At 43.0% G+C, this 16855-nt stretch overlaps 2 protein-coding genes across 6 annotated transcripts in view; one reads left to right on the top strand and one right to left on the bottom strand.

Moving 5' to 3' along the window:
* The window catches only part of LOC140338964 (uncharacterized), a gene marked incomplete in the record, with an annotated part of 329302 nt that overhangs the window by 152607 nt on the left and 159840 nt on the right, over positions 1 to 16855 (bottom strand).
* The window catches only part of LOC140339026 (oocyte zinc finger protein XlCOF8.4-like), a 6790-nt gene continuing 2384 nt past the window's right edge, over positions 12450 to 16855 (top strand). Inside the window, exons 1-6 of one of the 5 annotated variants that reach the window (XM_072423521.1) lie at positions 12474 to 12527; positions 13625 to 13803; positions 15876 to 15987; positions 16108 to 16242; positions 16313 to 16483; positions 16564 to 16758. In XM_072423521.1, coding sequence (XP_072279622.1) covers positions 15904 to 15987; positions 16108 to 16242; positions 16313 to 16483; positions 16564 to 16758 — 585 coding nt within the window. In that variant the 5' untranslated portion in view covers positions 12474 to 12527; positions 13625 to 13803; positions 15876 to 15903. The other 4 variants (XM_072423523.1, XM_072423520.1, XM_072423522.1 and 1 more) reach the window with 4 other exon arrangements.

The following is a 16855-nucleotide window of genomic DNA, read 5'->3' as shown; positions in this document are numbered from 1 at the left end:
TATAAACACTTTTTGGCGGCTTTTTGGATCTTGACTCTGCGCGGACTCGGAGCTACCTAAGAGATTTCAAACGTGCGGAGCTGATATGGGCGGGGGGTACCCCGGGGGCGGGGCTTATCAGTGTCTGCCTATCATCACCTGACTCTACCAACCTGAAGAGCCTACAGCCTAATTGTCTAATCCTAATTGTCTTTATCAGAATCCACTCTCCATAGCCTGTTCCCCCCATTATCCATCACCCTCAGAAGCCTGCACCTCACATTATCTGTTACCTAACTCCACCCTGAAGAGCCCTCCCTGTATTACTTTGCTTATGGAGCACCTGATGAACCCGATTCCATGCTTTGTCCGTAACTGTACCCCGTTTCCATGCTTTGTCCAGAATCGTACCCCGATTCCATGCTTTGCCTGTAACTGTACCCTGATTCCATGCTTTGTCCGTAACTGTAACCCGATTCCATGCTTTGTCCGTAACTGTACCCCGTTTCCATGCTTTGTCCAGAATCGTACCCCGATTCCATGCTTTGTCCGTAACTGTAACCCGATTCCATGCTTTGTCCGTAACTGTACCCCGATTCTATGCTTTTTCCTTAACTGTACCCCGATTCCATCCTTTGTCCGTAAAATTACCTCGATTCTATGATTTGTCCGTAACTGTACCTCGATTCCATGCTTTGATTGCACACAAACAAATATCTCACTAGATTAGTGAAACATTTAAGTTTGTTTTCTTCTTTTGTGTAATACTCAGAAGTAAAATGATTGGTTTATTATCTAAAACAGGTGACTCAAAGTTATATTGCAAAATAGCTGTTTGTATATTTGTCATTTTTTTGTAAATATGATTAAGTTATCAATCCTTATGATTTTCATTCATGCTGTCCGCCTAGCTATCCATATCTAAAGTACAGTAAATTCAAGCTTATAACATATTTGGAAGTCATACTGGCAACTAATAAAAGGAATGGTGATGGTTATTTGGACAGTCAGAACTGAAAGTAAAGGGGGTATGGGACCATATTGGGCAATCCATTGGGGGTCTGGAGTCATGAAAGGTTCCTATAACTCAGGTGGCCTCTAAATTAATTTTAGTTGTTTAGGGGTTGTTGTAACCACCAGGGAGCGTTCTTTCTACTGACCCCCAATTTAGGAGCCCATTTTTTCCCCATTGACCCTCAATGAATTGCTTTATCAGGGATTCCCACAGATGTGAAAATTATAACAGGAGAGGTAAAAATGATGAGAAGGGCTGAGCAAGATAAACATGAGCCTGCGATTAAAATAAATGAAAGTTACAGATGCCAGTTTACTACTGTAATATTTCCTTAATATTATATATTTCCAATTCCAGCTGTCCGAGCATTGGAGGCCTCATAAAAGTGTTTAGTTCTATAGTGTGGGAAAGGTTCTCCTCAATATCTCAGTACCAGCTTTTCACATTCACCCTTCTTGGTGACAATGACCAATAGAAAGTGCTAATAAAATCTATCATTTTGAGCTGTTACTAGGTCAGGAGTGGGGAAATCTTCCACAGGGGATCATTGTTCTGGTGACAATATAGAATTTTCTGTCTTCTTACTTCCTGATGTATCCCCAACCACACGAAAAAAAAGTCTTGGCTTTGTTTTTTTTTTTAAAGATTGCACAAAAGAACCAACGAGACCCAAACCAGGACTATATATATGGTGGCTGAGGGATGAAAAGGGAGAATGGGTAAGGGGAGGAAACAGGAATTACAATATCTTTGTACTCCTTCTGTGTTATTCTACTCCTCCCATGACCTCCTTACTCTCCTGTATCCATCTTCTCCTCCTTCTCCTGTGTCCTTCTACTCTTTGTCCTTCTTCTCTTTCTATGTCCTCCTACTTCTCGTCCATGTTCTCCTCCTGTGTCCTCCTACTTCTGTATCCATCTTCTCCTCCTTCTCCAGTGTCCTTCTACTCTTTGTCTATCCTTTCTTTTTGTGTCCTCCTACGTCTCGTCCATCGTCTCCTCCTGTGTCCTCCTACTTCTGTATCTATCTTCTCCTCCTTCTCCTGTGTCCTTCCACTCTTTGTCCATCTTCTCTTCCTGTGTCCTCCTATTTCTCGTCCATGTTTTTCTCCTGTGTCCTCCTACGTCAGTATCCATCTTCTCCACCTTATCCTGTGTCCTCCTACTTCGGTATCCATCTTCTCCTGTGTCCTTCTACTCTATGTCCATCTTCTCTTCCTGTGTCCTCCTATTTCTCGTCCATGTTTTTCTCCTGTGTCCTCCTACGTCAGTATCCATCTTCTCCACCTTATCCTGTGTCCTCCTACTTCGGTATCCATCTTCTCCTGTGTCCTTCTACTCTATGTCCATCTTCTCTTCCTTCGTCCTCCTACTTCTTGTCCATGTTCTCCTCCTGTGTCCTCCTACTTCTGTGACCATCTTCTTCTCCTGTGTTGTCCTTTTCCCGTGTCCACCTTTTCCTCCTGTGTGTCCTCTTAATTTTGAGTCCATCTTCTCTTCCTGTGACTTCTTACTCCTCATCCATCTTCTCCTCCTGTGTCCTCCTACTCTTCGTCCATCTTCTCCTTCTGTGTCCTCCCACTCCTCATCCATCTTCTCCTCCTGTGTCCTCCTACTCCTCATCCATCTTCTCCTCCTGTGTCCTCCTACTTCCGTGTCCTCCTAATTTTGAGTCCATCTTCTCTTCCTGTGTCTTCTTACTCCTTGTCCATCTTCTTCTCCTGTGTCCTCTTAATTTTGAGTCCATCTTCTCTTCCTGTGACTTCTTACTCCTCATCCATCTTCTCCTCCTGTGTCCTCCTACTTCCGTGTCCTCCTAATTTTGAGTCCATCTTCTCTTCCTGTGTCTTCTTACTCCTCATCCATCTTCTCCTCCTGTGTCCTCCTACTTCCGTGTCCTCCTAATTTTGAGTCCATCTTCTCTTCCTGTGTCTTCTTACTCCTCATCCATCTTCTCCTCCTGTGTCCTCCTACTCTTCGTCCATCTTCTCCTTCTGTGTCCTCCCACTCCTCATCCATCTTCTCCTTCTGTGTCCTCCTACTCCTCCATACTCTCTTCCTGTGTCCTCCTACTCACTGTCCATCTTCTCTTCCTGTGTCCTTTTACTCCTCCTCCATCTTCTTTTTCTACCAAAGCCAGATCCTGGTGAGATTTTCAAGATGTATTTTGGAATATCTTTATCATATTTGTAAATATAAATGTATAAAGACCATTTTTTGACAAAACTTTTCTGTTTCACTATTTTTTTATTTTATGGCAAACTTGTCCAATAGATATAATATGTCCATAAGGTGTTCTCCTACTCCTCGTCTATCTTCTCCGGTGTTCTCGAACTCCCACGTCCATCTTCTCCTATTCCTCATCTATCCTCCGGTGTCTTCCTATTTCCGTGTCCATCTTCTCCTCCGGTGTCTTAAGGATCAAGAGTGGATCAGAACAGCTGACATGTCCAACACTACAGGAAACCCTCCAGTATAATTAAACATTTTTTATGTGAAATTGGGCTCTGGGATGGGGTGGGTAACTAGTTAACGTGAATTCAGAACCAGGAAGTGTTCTTCTTTGAGATGGTTACAAGAGCTTGTGGCATCCAGTGATATCACAGAGCCATGACTGGGGTTCTCTCTATATTCCCCAAATGATAATGCTCCATTAGAACACTCTGAAGTCCGGGCCAACAGCTGAGATCTGATTCTGTGTGATCCCTATGGCCAGTCATGTGACCTGCAATCCCTATTATATGATATCCAGATATGAAGTGACACGTTATGTGTACCAATGACATGCCTTGTATGATAAGGAGGAGACAATGTTGAAGTTCATGGAAGCTTTTTCACTCTACTCATCTTCTTCAGGGCTTGGCTTAGTCAGAATGGATAAAAAAACAAAAACAAATGGGAACTGGCGGAATTGGACTGGAACCCAAAAACATATACATAACGTTCAATTTTGGATCTCATAAGTTATAGAATCTTCTTGTGGAACTTGAAGACTCCTATGAACCATGGAGAACCAAGAACACAAAAAGGCTCAATACTCTTCTACCAGATCTGACCATTGGAGGGCATGAAAAGGTCCTTGTACTGGATAGGAAATAGCCCACTTATATATGAGCAGGCTATTTCCCGTCCAGTACAAGGACCTTTTCATGCCCCTTAGTGGTCAGGTATAAGGATAGGAAATAGCCTGCTCATATATAACAACCTGGATATATATGATTTAGAGAATCATAAAACTACAGTATGGGTGCCCAGTTGACTTCAGAGAGCTGGAATACATGCCTGAGTCATCATATCTTGGCGATTGAGCAGGAAATTACTGTAGGCAGGACCAGAGAAGCATGAAGAATTCCAGCTCAAAAAGGACCTCATACTCTGTAAATTTTTGCATACTGTGATAAACCTGAGAAAAAAGATTTTTTGGGGACAGTCAAAAAATATATGAAGGAGCATGCCTAGCCCTTCATTGCAGTATCACCATCTATAAGACTTTTACGATGAAAACTGGATAAAAGTGTCTGGACCATCGAGTGAGGATTTTGTATCCTAGGTTGTGGTAGGCAGAACTTATGGGCAAAGAGAAACAACATTTGAGATTTGTTCTTGCACCAAAGTCACTTTCCTATCTTTGTAAGTACCGTAGAATCAGGTTCTGGAACAATCATGGCCACATAGAGCAAGAACACTGCCTGAGGTACAGGATCATGACCTGAACTAAATTGCTCCAAAACAGTAAAAGAACAGAGAAATTGGTCTGGTGATGGAAGAAAGCCTATAAAATGTCTAAGCTGGATAATGTGCCAGAAACCTAGTGGAGCAAATTCAAGATCATCTTTCATCTCTGATATGGGGGGGCCAAGAGGTTTAGTGATAAAAAAAAAATCAAGCAAATGCAAGTGGCTTGCTCTGCTAAGTATCTGTATCCAGGGTCCACCAGGCTGGGACAGAAGGTAGGGCTGCCAAGTATAGGAAATAGTGGGGGTAAGATATTGGTCAGACTGGATGAGAGCAGAGAGAGGGGGGGTGCACTATCATTACACCATGGCAATGTGATTCACACTGAGGGAACGGCAATAAATAGGACCTGGAGTACATTTAGTACCACAATTTTCTGAAGTTTACAATGGATGAACCACAAAAAGGTGCCAGTATTCCATTCATAGACCTCTTGACGTAAGCGATGTTGGAGTTAAGGGCAAAAAGACACAAAAGAACTTTTGAAATCCATATTGCATCCACAGCCCATTTGAAGAAGAAAGAGATGCAAGTTTGGGGACTTCACTAAAGGAGCACCCACTTTGAGATCAAACAGCATTAGCTAAAATTCTACTGCATTTGTTTACTACTGCAGTTGTGGTTAAGGTAATAGTAGAGCTCTGAAGACTTGTATGAATTTGTAGTAAGAAATCCTAGCAGAGGGAGTCATAGGATCACAGGACCTGCAGAATGTTTGGGTACCATCTTTGATTGAATATCTGGAGGGCTTGGGTCTCTACACCACAAAAATACTGTGAGAGACCTGTGCAGGACGGCTGCTTGGATTAGTGAGGAATGGCGGGATGGGATAACAGCTGGACTGTAAAACAGCAGGGTCAGACATGGAGCTGCAAGAAATCAAAAAGGAGTGTTATCACCAACAAAAAGAATGATAGATGCCTGGTGTCACTGCTGAGCCAGAAACAGAAACCTTTTTGATTCAATTACCCAATACAGGTGTGCACAGGGTTTCTGACTCTTCCTAGGCTATGTACACAAGTGCAATAATTGTCGTTGGAAAGAATATTTCACGATCCTATCCAACAACTGCACAATGCATGAACGAGCACTGTACATATAGCACCATTCTGCTCTATAGAGGGGGGGGAAGGGAAAAACGGTGGCGTGGCACCCCACTATGCTCCCTCCCTTTCACGATCATTCGTCGTCTGTGGATCCACCAGGACAGTCATCTGGTTGATGAGCCCTGTACACATGCAAAAGTCTCGTCCGATATCAGCTGAGCGGATTGTCAGATGAGAAGCATTGCACGTGTGTACCTAGCCTTAGACTTCTCCAGCTGCATACAGTCTTCAACACCAGGTAAGTAGAATTTTTACAGGGAGGTCAGAAAGGGCTGCCTGTGTATTTCTCACACTACATGTGTACATAAAATACTGGAAGTCTTGAGATACAAATACGCAGAAAATGTATTGCAGTAAATAAGTAATGGACTATACAATGCTGTTTATTTAAAATAGTACTATATTATGTGTAATAATCCATATAAATATATGTATGTACATCTGCTTTAATATATTTAATAAAGGAGAATAAAATACAACAAATTCTGCTCTGTGGAACCATAGCTTTCAATGCTAAACATTCTTACAAGGAAACAAATTCAGGATCACAATCCTGTCCAATTATAGGTGTAAAATGAAGAAAAAAAAATTAAATTAATCAGAAGATATGAATCTATAATTCAATATAACCATAGAACATATAGTACTCATAGAATCTGGATATAGTCTGAAATGACAAAGCACTGGATCTTATCACAGCGCCATGGAAAGTGACACAAAGTTCCCTAACCCAACTCATGCTGGTAGCAAATAACAAGCAGACAAACAACCCCCCCCCCCTAATCTATATTAAATAACCTTTATAACATTGGTTAGCTCCTGCTTATTTTCCTTCCATAATATGTTAGCTATATATAGAGCTGAATACATTTGTGAACTCATCCAATATAGTCATGTAATGACTAAAGCTCACCATACAAATGTCAATGTACAATCAGCTTTAAGTTTACCTACATAGGTGGACCTTCCAAAAAACCTAATCAATCTTTATCCAGTGTGGCTGGCGTTTGCATTACATATATGTTTTTGGATCTAGAGGAGATTGTGCAGATTGCCTGTACATGTATGTTGGTGCATGGTACACACACAAATATTTATCACTCCCACTGCTTCTGGTATGGATACATGCACCTATGTGGTTGTTTTACCTCTCCTCTGAACTAGGCTTTCACCTTTGTATGATCAGGCACTTCCGGGTCCTTGTACTGGATAGGAACTAGCCGCTACCTTGCTGGAACTGGCAGCAAAGCAAAGGTAATAGGATAATATTTTCTATGTACACCCAGGTACCCACCAGGCAGTAGTGCAGGGGAAATCCCTGGATTAAGGGTTTAGGGTGAATGTTGCTGCTGCTTTTCTTTTCTCATGATTTAATAGGCTTTTCATCTTTCACTGCTTTGTTTTATCTGTAATATCTTTACAACAATAAATAATATATTATTGGGATAATTTCAAAAACATTTTTTCATTTAGAGGTTTGTGATTATATCGGTCTTATCGATGAGGATGGAAGATGACCAGAGTCATGTGACTCAGAGGATACTAAACCTCACTCTGGGGATCATTGATCTGCTGAATGGAGAGGTGAGGAGGATTCTGGGAGGTCACATGACATCAGGACCACCAGACCCTCACATCACCGGGTAAGAGGAGACTTTATTGTAAAGGAGAGAGCAGTACGGAGGGTCCACCTAGATCCCCCATCATCTGATAAACACATAGAGACAATGTATTCAGTCAGTGTGTGTGTTTCCTATAGATGGATCCGGTAACGGGAACCCACCAGAGAGATGTCCCCGTCCTCTGTATTCCCGGGATTCCACACAGGGAGATCAGGAGATCCCTCAACATCATCAGGTAGGTGGAGCTGAGGGCCCCAAAAACCCATCAGAGAGATGTCCCTGTCTCACCATCCCTCACCATGGTCAGAGAGAAATCTTCCATTACATATAGTGAAGTTCTGGTTTGTATCTACCTCATACGAGCTAACAAGGTTCTCTTTGGTCTACACAGAATGGATATCTGAGTTTTTGTAAAATCATTACTAAAGAAGAGATCAAAGAGGAGGATGGCATGATGCAGGACGAGGAGGATTTCCACAAGGACGTCACGGTGGAGGGCCACCAGACTCTCACATCTGGTAAGAGGAGAGAGCAGTACGAGGGTCCATCTAGATCACCCATCACAGATATATTCACAATGGATTTAGTAGCTTGTGTTGTGACTCGGTGAAGGGAATGGGCCAAGGCCTAGTGGGAGAAGGTTGGAGTGTGGTCAGTGAAAGTATAGTAATGAATATTCTGGCGACGTATGAAGTCACGTCAGGGGGTCTCCATAGGTCAGTGGCCTCCATAGTGACCTAACCGCTCCATAGAAGTTGGAGTTTCCATTTGTTCATCCTCATATCGGCCTCTAACCAACCAAATTCTGGGTGTAGATTTCTTGGCCAACCCGATTTCCTCTTGACATCATTGACTAAATGTATAGTACGCATGATGGTGGGAAATGTCAACCAATCACCTTCACCTCCCTCATTTTGGAATTCCCATGAGTTTGGATCTTGGTGAGGGTTTGAAAACCTTTCAGAAGGCCTTACCATAGATTACCCAAGGGTGTGGGAGGAGGGGTGTGGGGTTTATTGACCCAGTGGAACCTTTCTGCTCATCTCATTTGACAATCTTCTCATTTTGTAGCCCATGAAGATGACACCCAGAAGGATCTCCTCCCCCTAGGTGTAGACTATAAAACTGAGGACATCTCACAAGATTCTCCAGAACAAATCCCTTTTACCCTGGGACCACCGGGTCCCTCCAACCTCCAGAGATCTCCTAAGAAAGTTCAGAAAGAGAAGAGCTTTCCCTGTGCTGAGTGTGGGAGAAGTTTTAATTTTAAATCAAGCCTTCAAGCACATAAAAGGTGTCACCGGACTGACAAACCCCATTCATGCTCTGTGTGCGGGAAAAGATTTCTATTTAAATCCCAGCTGGAGCAACATGAAAGGGTTCACACAGGGCAGAAGCCTTTTTCTTGTACTGAATGTGGCAGGAGTTATGTCAAGAAGTCTCACCTTGTCTGGCACCAAAGGTCTCACACGGGGGAAAAGCCCCATTCTTGTTCTGTGTGTGGGAAAAGCTACTTCTTTAAATCACAGCTAGCTATACATCAGAAAGTCCACACTGGCCACAAACCTTATTCTTGCTCTGAGTGTGGGAAAAAGTTCTTACTGAGAAGTTTTCTTCTTGGACATCTGAAAACTCATTGGGGAGACAGATCCCATATGTGTTCTGGGTGCGGGAAAGGTTTCCTCAAGAAATCACACCTTGCCAGACATCAAAGGTCTCACGCAGGGGAGAAGCCGTATTTTTATTCTGAGTGTGGGAAAACTTTTAAACAGTCAGCACGTACCGTGCATCAAAAATATAATACCGGCAAGAAGCAATATGCATGTTCAGAGTGCGGGAAAAGTTTTGTGCAAAAATCCTACCTTACTGCCCATTTGAGGAGTCACACAGGAGAGAAACCTTATCTGTGTCTTGACTGCGGCAAACACTTTGTACATCGATCGCATCTTGTCACTCATCAGAGAACTCACACAGGGAAGAAACCACATTCCTGTTCTGAATGTGAGAAATGTTTTTCACATAGATCATACCTAGCTCTACATCAGCGATCCCACACAGGAGAGAAGCCATATTTGTGTCCTGAGTGTGGGAAATGCTTTGGACAGAAATCCCATCTTACTAGACATCAAAGAACTCACACAGGGGAAAAGCCGTATTCCTGTTCACTTTGTGGGAAATGTTTTACACAAAAAGCGAGCCTCACTGTACATCAAAGATCTCACATGGGAGAAAAGCCATATTTATGTACTGAATGTGGGAAAAGTTTTGTATGTAAATCTCCGCTTGGCAGACATCAGAGATCTCATTTGAGAACAGAGAAATCTTAGTTTTTCAGGGTGGGAAAAGTTTGTCTTCCGTGTTCCAGTACCAGCTGTCCTAACATTGGAGGTCCCGTGTGGGAGCAGGAAGTGTTCAGTTCCATAGTGCGTGAAAGGTTCTGCTCAATATGTCAGTACCAGTTTTTCTCATTCACCCTTTTTGGTGACCATGACCAATAGAAAGTGCTATAAAAATCTAATATTTTTAGGGTGTCCTTCTATTCGTTGTCCATCTTCTCCTCCTGTGTCCTCCTACTGCCTGTCCATCTTCCCCTCCTACTCTTCGTCCATTTCTCCTCCTGTGTCCTTCCTCGTTCATCTTCTCCGGTGTCCTACTCCTCATCCATCTCCTCTGGTGTCCTCGTACTCCTCATCCATCTCCTCAGGTGTCCTTCTACTCCTGTGTCCATCTTCTCCTCCGTTATCCTCATAACCCGTGTCCATCTTTTCTGGTGTCCTCCTCCCGTGTCCTTCTTCTTCTCCGGTGTCCTCTTGCTCTCGTGTCCATCTTCTCCAGTGTCCCCCCACTCCTCGTGCATCTTCTCCAGTGTCCCCCTACTCCTCGCCCTCACTGGACCCCTCCCTACCCTCTAACTACCGTCCTATCTCCCTTCACTCATATGTCTCCAAACTTTATGAACGCCTTGTCTACAAAACACTGCCCCATTACTCCTACTTCCATGTCAATCTTCTCTGGTATCCTCCTACTTCCGTGTCCATCTTCTCCTTTGTCCTTCTACTTCCGTGTCAATCTTCTCCGGTGTCCTTCTGCTCCCGTCTTCCTTCCTTCAGTGTTCCAAGTTTTCCAATTTGGTGAGATTTTCAAGATGTATTTTGGAACCTCTGAAAAACTTTCTTTTATCTGAAAATAATAAAAAGACCAATTTTTGACAGTTTTCTCAGTTCCTTCTGCGGCAAACTTGTCCAGTGGACATTATTTTATTTGGGGTGTCTTGTAATATCTCCACCATCATGTCATGAGATAAAGGGAAAGTAGGCTGGATGTATCGCCACCATCATGTCATGTGATAGAAGGAAAGTAGGGAGCATATATTTTCACCATCATGTCATGTGATAAGAGGAAAGCCTTCCACATCCTGGAACCTCCAGAGGAGCAGGGGTAGAAGTTCATCAATCAAAGCGGCTTTATTTTTTGGGTGATAACTCAATGGCAATAGTAGAATCACCCAGGAAGAGGAGCTTAGGAGCTGATCCGGCCCCCAAGGGAGCAAATCCTTAGGACCATGGAAGTGATTCATCAGCAACCATGACATTGAAGAGGTGCTTGAAGAGTAGAAGAGAGGTGGAGGACTCTTGGGGGTCTTCCAATAGATCTTCTGAGATGAGGGTCTTACATCATGAAAGGAAATATTTCCCTTTGGCAAGTCTCCAGTAATGGGCGGAGTTAAGCTCAGTCTCAGGTAGAACCCAATAGTCCAAACCGAACCTTCCTGGGTACAGTTCTAAATTCATCAAAGCTTCCATAAAAACACACCTTTCAGGAGATCAGAAGGTCTGTCATCACCAGGGATAAGAACAGCTGAGGTGTCCAACACTACAGGAAACCCTCCAGTATTATGAACAAGAAGGAGCTCTATAGGGGATGAAGGGGCGATCAAAGTTCAACTTGGTCATGGTGGGCAATTTGGTGGAGGATTTAGACATTTTATGTGAAATTGGGCTCTGGGATGGGGTGGGTAACTAGTTAACGTGAGTTCAGAACCAGGAAGGGATTTCTCTGAGATGGTCACTAGAGCTTGGGCCTCCAGTGATATCACAGGGCATTGACTGGAGTTCTCTCTATATTCCCCCAATGATAATGCTCCATTAAAACACTCTGGGCAACACCTGAGATTCTGTGTGATCCCTATAGCCAGTCATGTGACCTGCTATCCTTATTATATGATATACAGATATGAAGTGACACGTCATGTGTACCAATGACATGTCTTTTGTGAGGAGATCATTGATATCAGGATGTCTAGTAAAGATCTTCAGTATTGAAGTCCAAGGTACCCTTTTCACTCCCCCTATCTTCTTCATGTCTTGGCTTGGTCAAAATGAAAAAGGAACCAATGGGACTAGAATTGGACTTGAACCCAAACACATATACATAACTTTCAATTTTGGTTCTCATAAGCTGGAGAACCTCTTTGTGGAAGTTGAAGACTCCTATGAACCATAGAGGACCAAGAACACAAGAAGGCTCCTTACCATTAAATGTTCCCTCTCCGCCACAACAACTTGGCCATCATGACACATGCAACCTCTTTATTTCTCATCCCAGTCATGAAGTCCGTCCTATCTCCAGGACTCCCTATGAGGGCCACGTGGACGGGCTTTGGGCTGCAGTTAATGGAGTCAGTTTGACATCAGTTGGAGATCCAATTGGGAGCCTTTCGAATTTATTGATCGGTGGACTTGACTCCTGTTACTTTTTTATTCATTTTTTTTCTTATTTGTATATTTTATTCTATATTCAGAGAGTTGGCTTAGGTATTCCAAATAACCTTCTAGTGTTTGAAATTTCCAATTACCAGTAAAGGTGATTCTGCAGTTACAAGAAGGGGACCATGTTCTACCAGATGCCTGAGAACAAACTGCTGTTCTTCTATTCTCCACCAGGTGGTGGGCTCCTATGTATTAAGCAGAATAGACAGGAAGTGATGTAATCTATAAATAGGAAGTTCCAGGTGAGAGGTAAGTTGGGAGGAAGTAGGGAGGAGACATTGCTGGAACTGGCAGTAGAGAAGGTAATAAAGTAATATTTTCTATTTACACCCAACTACCCCCAGGCTTGTCACCCCCTCTTCCCTAGGCATGGCTCTGAATCTTGGGGTTAATATGGCTCTACATACACTACATACAAAATATATAAGTACCTGCATGTGACCTGCTATTAACCTGGAGTGAGAGAGAGATTAACTCATTGCTTTACTTCTGTTTTCACTGTCCACTCCCTGGGGGTTTGGTGCAAGGTAACCTGTGCTCTGAGGACATCTAGCGGCAGAAAAACGTAATGCAGGGGAAATCTCTGGATTGAGGGTGAACGTTGCTGCTGCTTTTGTTTTCTCATGGTTTAATGGTCTTTTCATGTTTTCCTGTTTTGCATTATCTGTATTATCTTTACAACATTCAATATTATGTTCTTTGGATAATTTCCCAAACATTTTTTCATTTAGAGCTTTTGTGATTATAAATCGTAGGGATGCTAGAGCAATTGTTTAGTAACATTAGGCAACACCTTCTTATGTGGTGTCCCTTCCCCTGAATACCAAGATTCATCCAACTACCAGAAAGGTTTGTGTTGAATACTTTTTCACCACTGCAATGTATCACCATCACCGATTCTTGGAAATTCAGAGTTTCTGCCTGGTCAAGAAGACAAGGGATTTAGGAAACTGAGGGATGAGGGATTGGCACCTCACTTTATAACCCTGGGTAGATGGTATGGGCAGATGGAACTATGTTTCTCTTACCAAGAGTCTAAACTGGATTTTTGGAGAGCGAGACAACTTACGTATAAGACGCTCCGGCGTATAAGACGCACCCAATTTTAAAGGAGGAAAATCTAGAAAAAAAATATTCTGAAAGATTATTCCCCTTCTGATCACTCTTTGCCAATTTATCCCCTTCTGATCACTCTGTGCCAATTTATCCTCTTCTGATCACTCTATGCCAATTTATCCCCTTCTGATCACCCTGTTCCAATTCAACCCCTTCTGATCACTCTGTGCCAATTTATCCCCTGCTGATCACTCTGTGCCAATTTAGCCCCTGCTGATCACTCTGTGCCAATTTATCCCCTGCTGATCACTCTGTGCCAAATTTATCCCCTTCCCACTTACAGTTACCGTGCATTTCTCTCCGCCGGGGGAACTCCGTTAGGGCAGAGATCAGCGTGCTTCCGGGATCGCGGGGGCGCGTGTGCCGGCTTCTCCTCGCTCGGCTCTGAAGGAAGGAGGAGACACGCGCTGCAGCCAGGAGGAGAAGAGAGAAGAGGAGAAGCTCGCCGGATCGCGGTATCGGGTGAGTACCGGTATGTTCTTCTTCGGTATTATTCTTTCTCCTGCGTCTGCATGAATGGACACATAAAAGCTACGAAACATTTATTGACCGCCGCTAAGGCTTGTATTCCTATATTGTGGAAAAGTGTGGCTGCATGAGGTTAATGAGATAATGGTGATGGAGGACTTAACGGCTAGCGTACATGACAGGAATGGGAAATTCACTCAGATATGATCCTCATGGATGATACTTAAAGTATAAAGGTTTGATGATACCCGGGGAAACATGGAAATTCACTAAGTTACAAATAAAGCGGTACTTGTCATGGTCTATGTAGAAATTATTCACGCGTGTACTGGCTGTTGTCGCTAAAATGTGTTCTCACATAAAACATAAACTAAACATATCCCAGATATAAAACCCCATGGACACAATTGATCCAAGAGGAAGGCAAAAAACAAAAACGGGTACAATTTGCTCCACCAGGGAAAAATATTCCTTCCTGATTCCGAATGTTACCTAGATCAACAGTCTCTGTTACCTTTACTATAAAGCCTTAATCCCGTTATACTGCAGTGTTTCAGCCACTACTTTATGACTAACGGTTGTTGTTAGTGTCAAATTGTACTATTTACATTACTATGTAACATAGGTTCCCCTGGTCTGTTATATCTATTCTTAGGCTGGGTCTACATGGACAGTTTTAAAAACACATAAAAACATTCCTACCACGTTAATATACGTTTCTATGCAAGCTAATATACTATTCTATTTACGAGCTGTTTAAAGCTTAACTTTAAAACGCTAAAAAACATTTATAAATGCCTAGGACGCGTTTTACCGCGAATCGCAACGATTTTACATAAGCATTTATAAAAGTTGTGCTTTAAACCCTTTTAGGGAATGAGTGCAGGGGTATATGAAACAATGAGCTGTGACATGGGTTCTGTATCTGTAGCACATACTACAGCTCCTCTAGGGCTGCGGGAGCAATCAGGAGCACACCTGTCAGCTACGCTGACTGCTCTGCTCCCTGATTGGCTGAGGAAAAGGAAATCCTGATGATGCTTGAGCTGTCATCAGTGTTTCCTATTTCTGAGCCAATCACAGAGCACTAGAGGTAAATGAGGACAAGTCTCCCCATTCAAGTCCAGTGCTGAATGGCTGAGTCTTCCTCATGTAAAGTCTGGAGAAACCTCAGCCAATCACAAAGCACTAGAGGTGAATGGGGAGCCTTGTCCTCATTTAACCCCTAGTGCCCAGGGATCCCTCACTGTCAGGAGGAGTCCCACGGCTGTGCTCATATTATGAAGGAATGCAACCGTGGGAATCATCCTGTCATTGGGATAACCTGTAAAAAAAAGTTTAGTTACACAAACACACACACATTTAATAAAATAATTTATTATTAAAGCCTCGTCCTATTTCCTACACATATTTTAACCCTTTCAGGGAATGACTAAGGGGTTTTAAGTCCTGCTAAAAACGCTTATAAAAGCCCCCATGGTTTGCAGTGGAAGCTTTCAAGCAGTTTCCTGTGTTTTAGGCATTTATCCAGCGTTTTAATTTTCTAAATGTTGCAAGCAACGTTTAAGATAAAGCTCATAAACGTGCCAGAAGGAAACGTCCCGGTATAGATTAGCCCATTGGAATGCATATGGATTTCAAATATGGGCTTTTAAAGCCTCAGGTTAAATGCTGGGGAAACAGTCCATGTAGACTAAGCCTTATTTTGTTGTAATTGCTGTATACTGTTTACTTTGCTGTTATTTATTTATTTCATATTTTTTGTTGAAATATAAAATAAAGACTGTCTGTATTGCCAAAAGAAGCTCAATATTTACCCCTGTGTAGTATTGGTTGATGACGGGAAGGATATTGGAGGGCAGTTGGCAATCCTGTTCCCCCCATTGTAGATTAGTATTGCATCAACCATAGACAGCCTTCTCCATTCTGAGTGGCATATATGATATATACTGATAATATCCTTTATGATAACTGCACAGCGCCCCCTATCTGACATGTGACTTGCAGAAGAATGCTATGTAGACATTACTCCTCCCCATATTTCTCAGTTTATTGTCCATCTACAGAGAAGTGCACCCGGTATCGGTCTTATCAATGAGGATGGAAGATGACCGGAGTCACGTGACTCAGAGAATATTAAACCTCACCCTTGAGATCATCCATCTGCTGACCGGAGAGGTGAGGAGGATTCTGGGAGGTCACATGACGTCACTCTTATCGAAAATAATAAAACACAGACCTGACCGGAGAGGTGAGGAGGATTCTGGGAGGAACTCATAAAAATGTTCTTTTTTTCAGAGTCTTCCTCTTGTAAAGTCCGGTGACCAAGTGACCATCACGTTGCCTCCATTTCACTCCATGAAACCAAAGAGACAAAACATGCAGAAGATTCTGGAAGTCATCCATAAGATGATTGGGCTCCTGACGGGAGAGGTGAGCAGGGAATTCTGGGAGATTATTATGGGATGTGTCTGGATGATGACTGTATCATTGTGTGTGTCAGGTTCCTATAAGGTGTCAGGATGTCACTGTCTATGGGGAGAATTCAGGACACAGGGACCTCTACAAGGAGGTCAATATGGTGGACCTTCAGTCCCTTATAGATGGATCCAGTAATGGGAAACCACCAGAGAGATGTCCCCATCCTCTATATTACCAGAATTCCAGCCATCAGGTAGATAGTTCACAATCAGGAAGACCTGAGCTTACGTTCTTTATATCAGAACTTTAACATTCAATGCCAATTTCATTTAGAGTGAATGCAATGTTACTTTGAAAGAAGAGATAGACGACGATGATGTGGTTGAACTTTCGGCGGGGCACAAAGATCTCAACAAGGACATCTTGAGGGAGTCAACCTACAACAGGAACCCACCAGACAGATGTCCCCTTCCTCTGTATTCCCAGGATTCCACACAGGAAGGTCAGGAGATCCCTCACCATCATCAGGTAGGTGGGACTGAGGGCCCCATAAACCCACCAGAGAGATGTCCCCGTCCTCTGTATTCCCGGGATTCCACACAGAAAGGTCAGGAGATCCCTCACC

This window comes from Pyxicephalus adspersus, chromosome 10 (genome assembly GCF_032062135.1).
Source record: "Pyxicephalus adspersus chromosome 10, UCB_Pads_2.0, whole genome shotgun sequence".
Taxonomy (NCBI): Eukaryota; Metazoa; Chordata; class Amphibia; order Anura; family Pyxicephalidae; genus Pyxicephalus; species Pyxicephalus adspersus.
The sequence above is the reverse complement of the archived record's forward strand: the minus strand, read 5'-3'. Positions and strand labels throughout refer to the sequence as shown.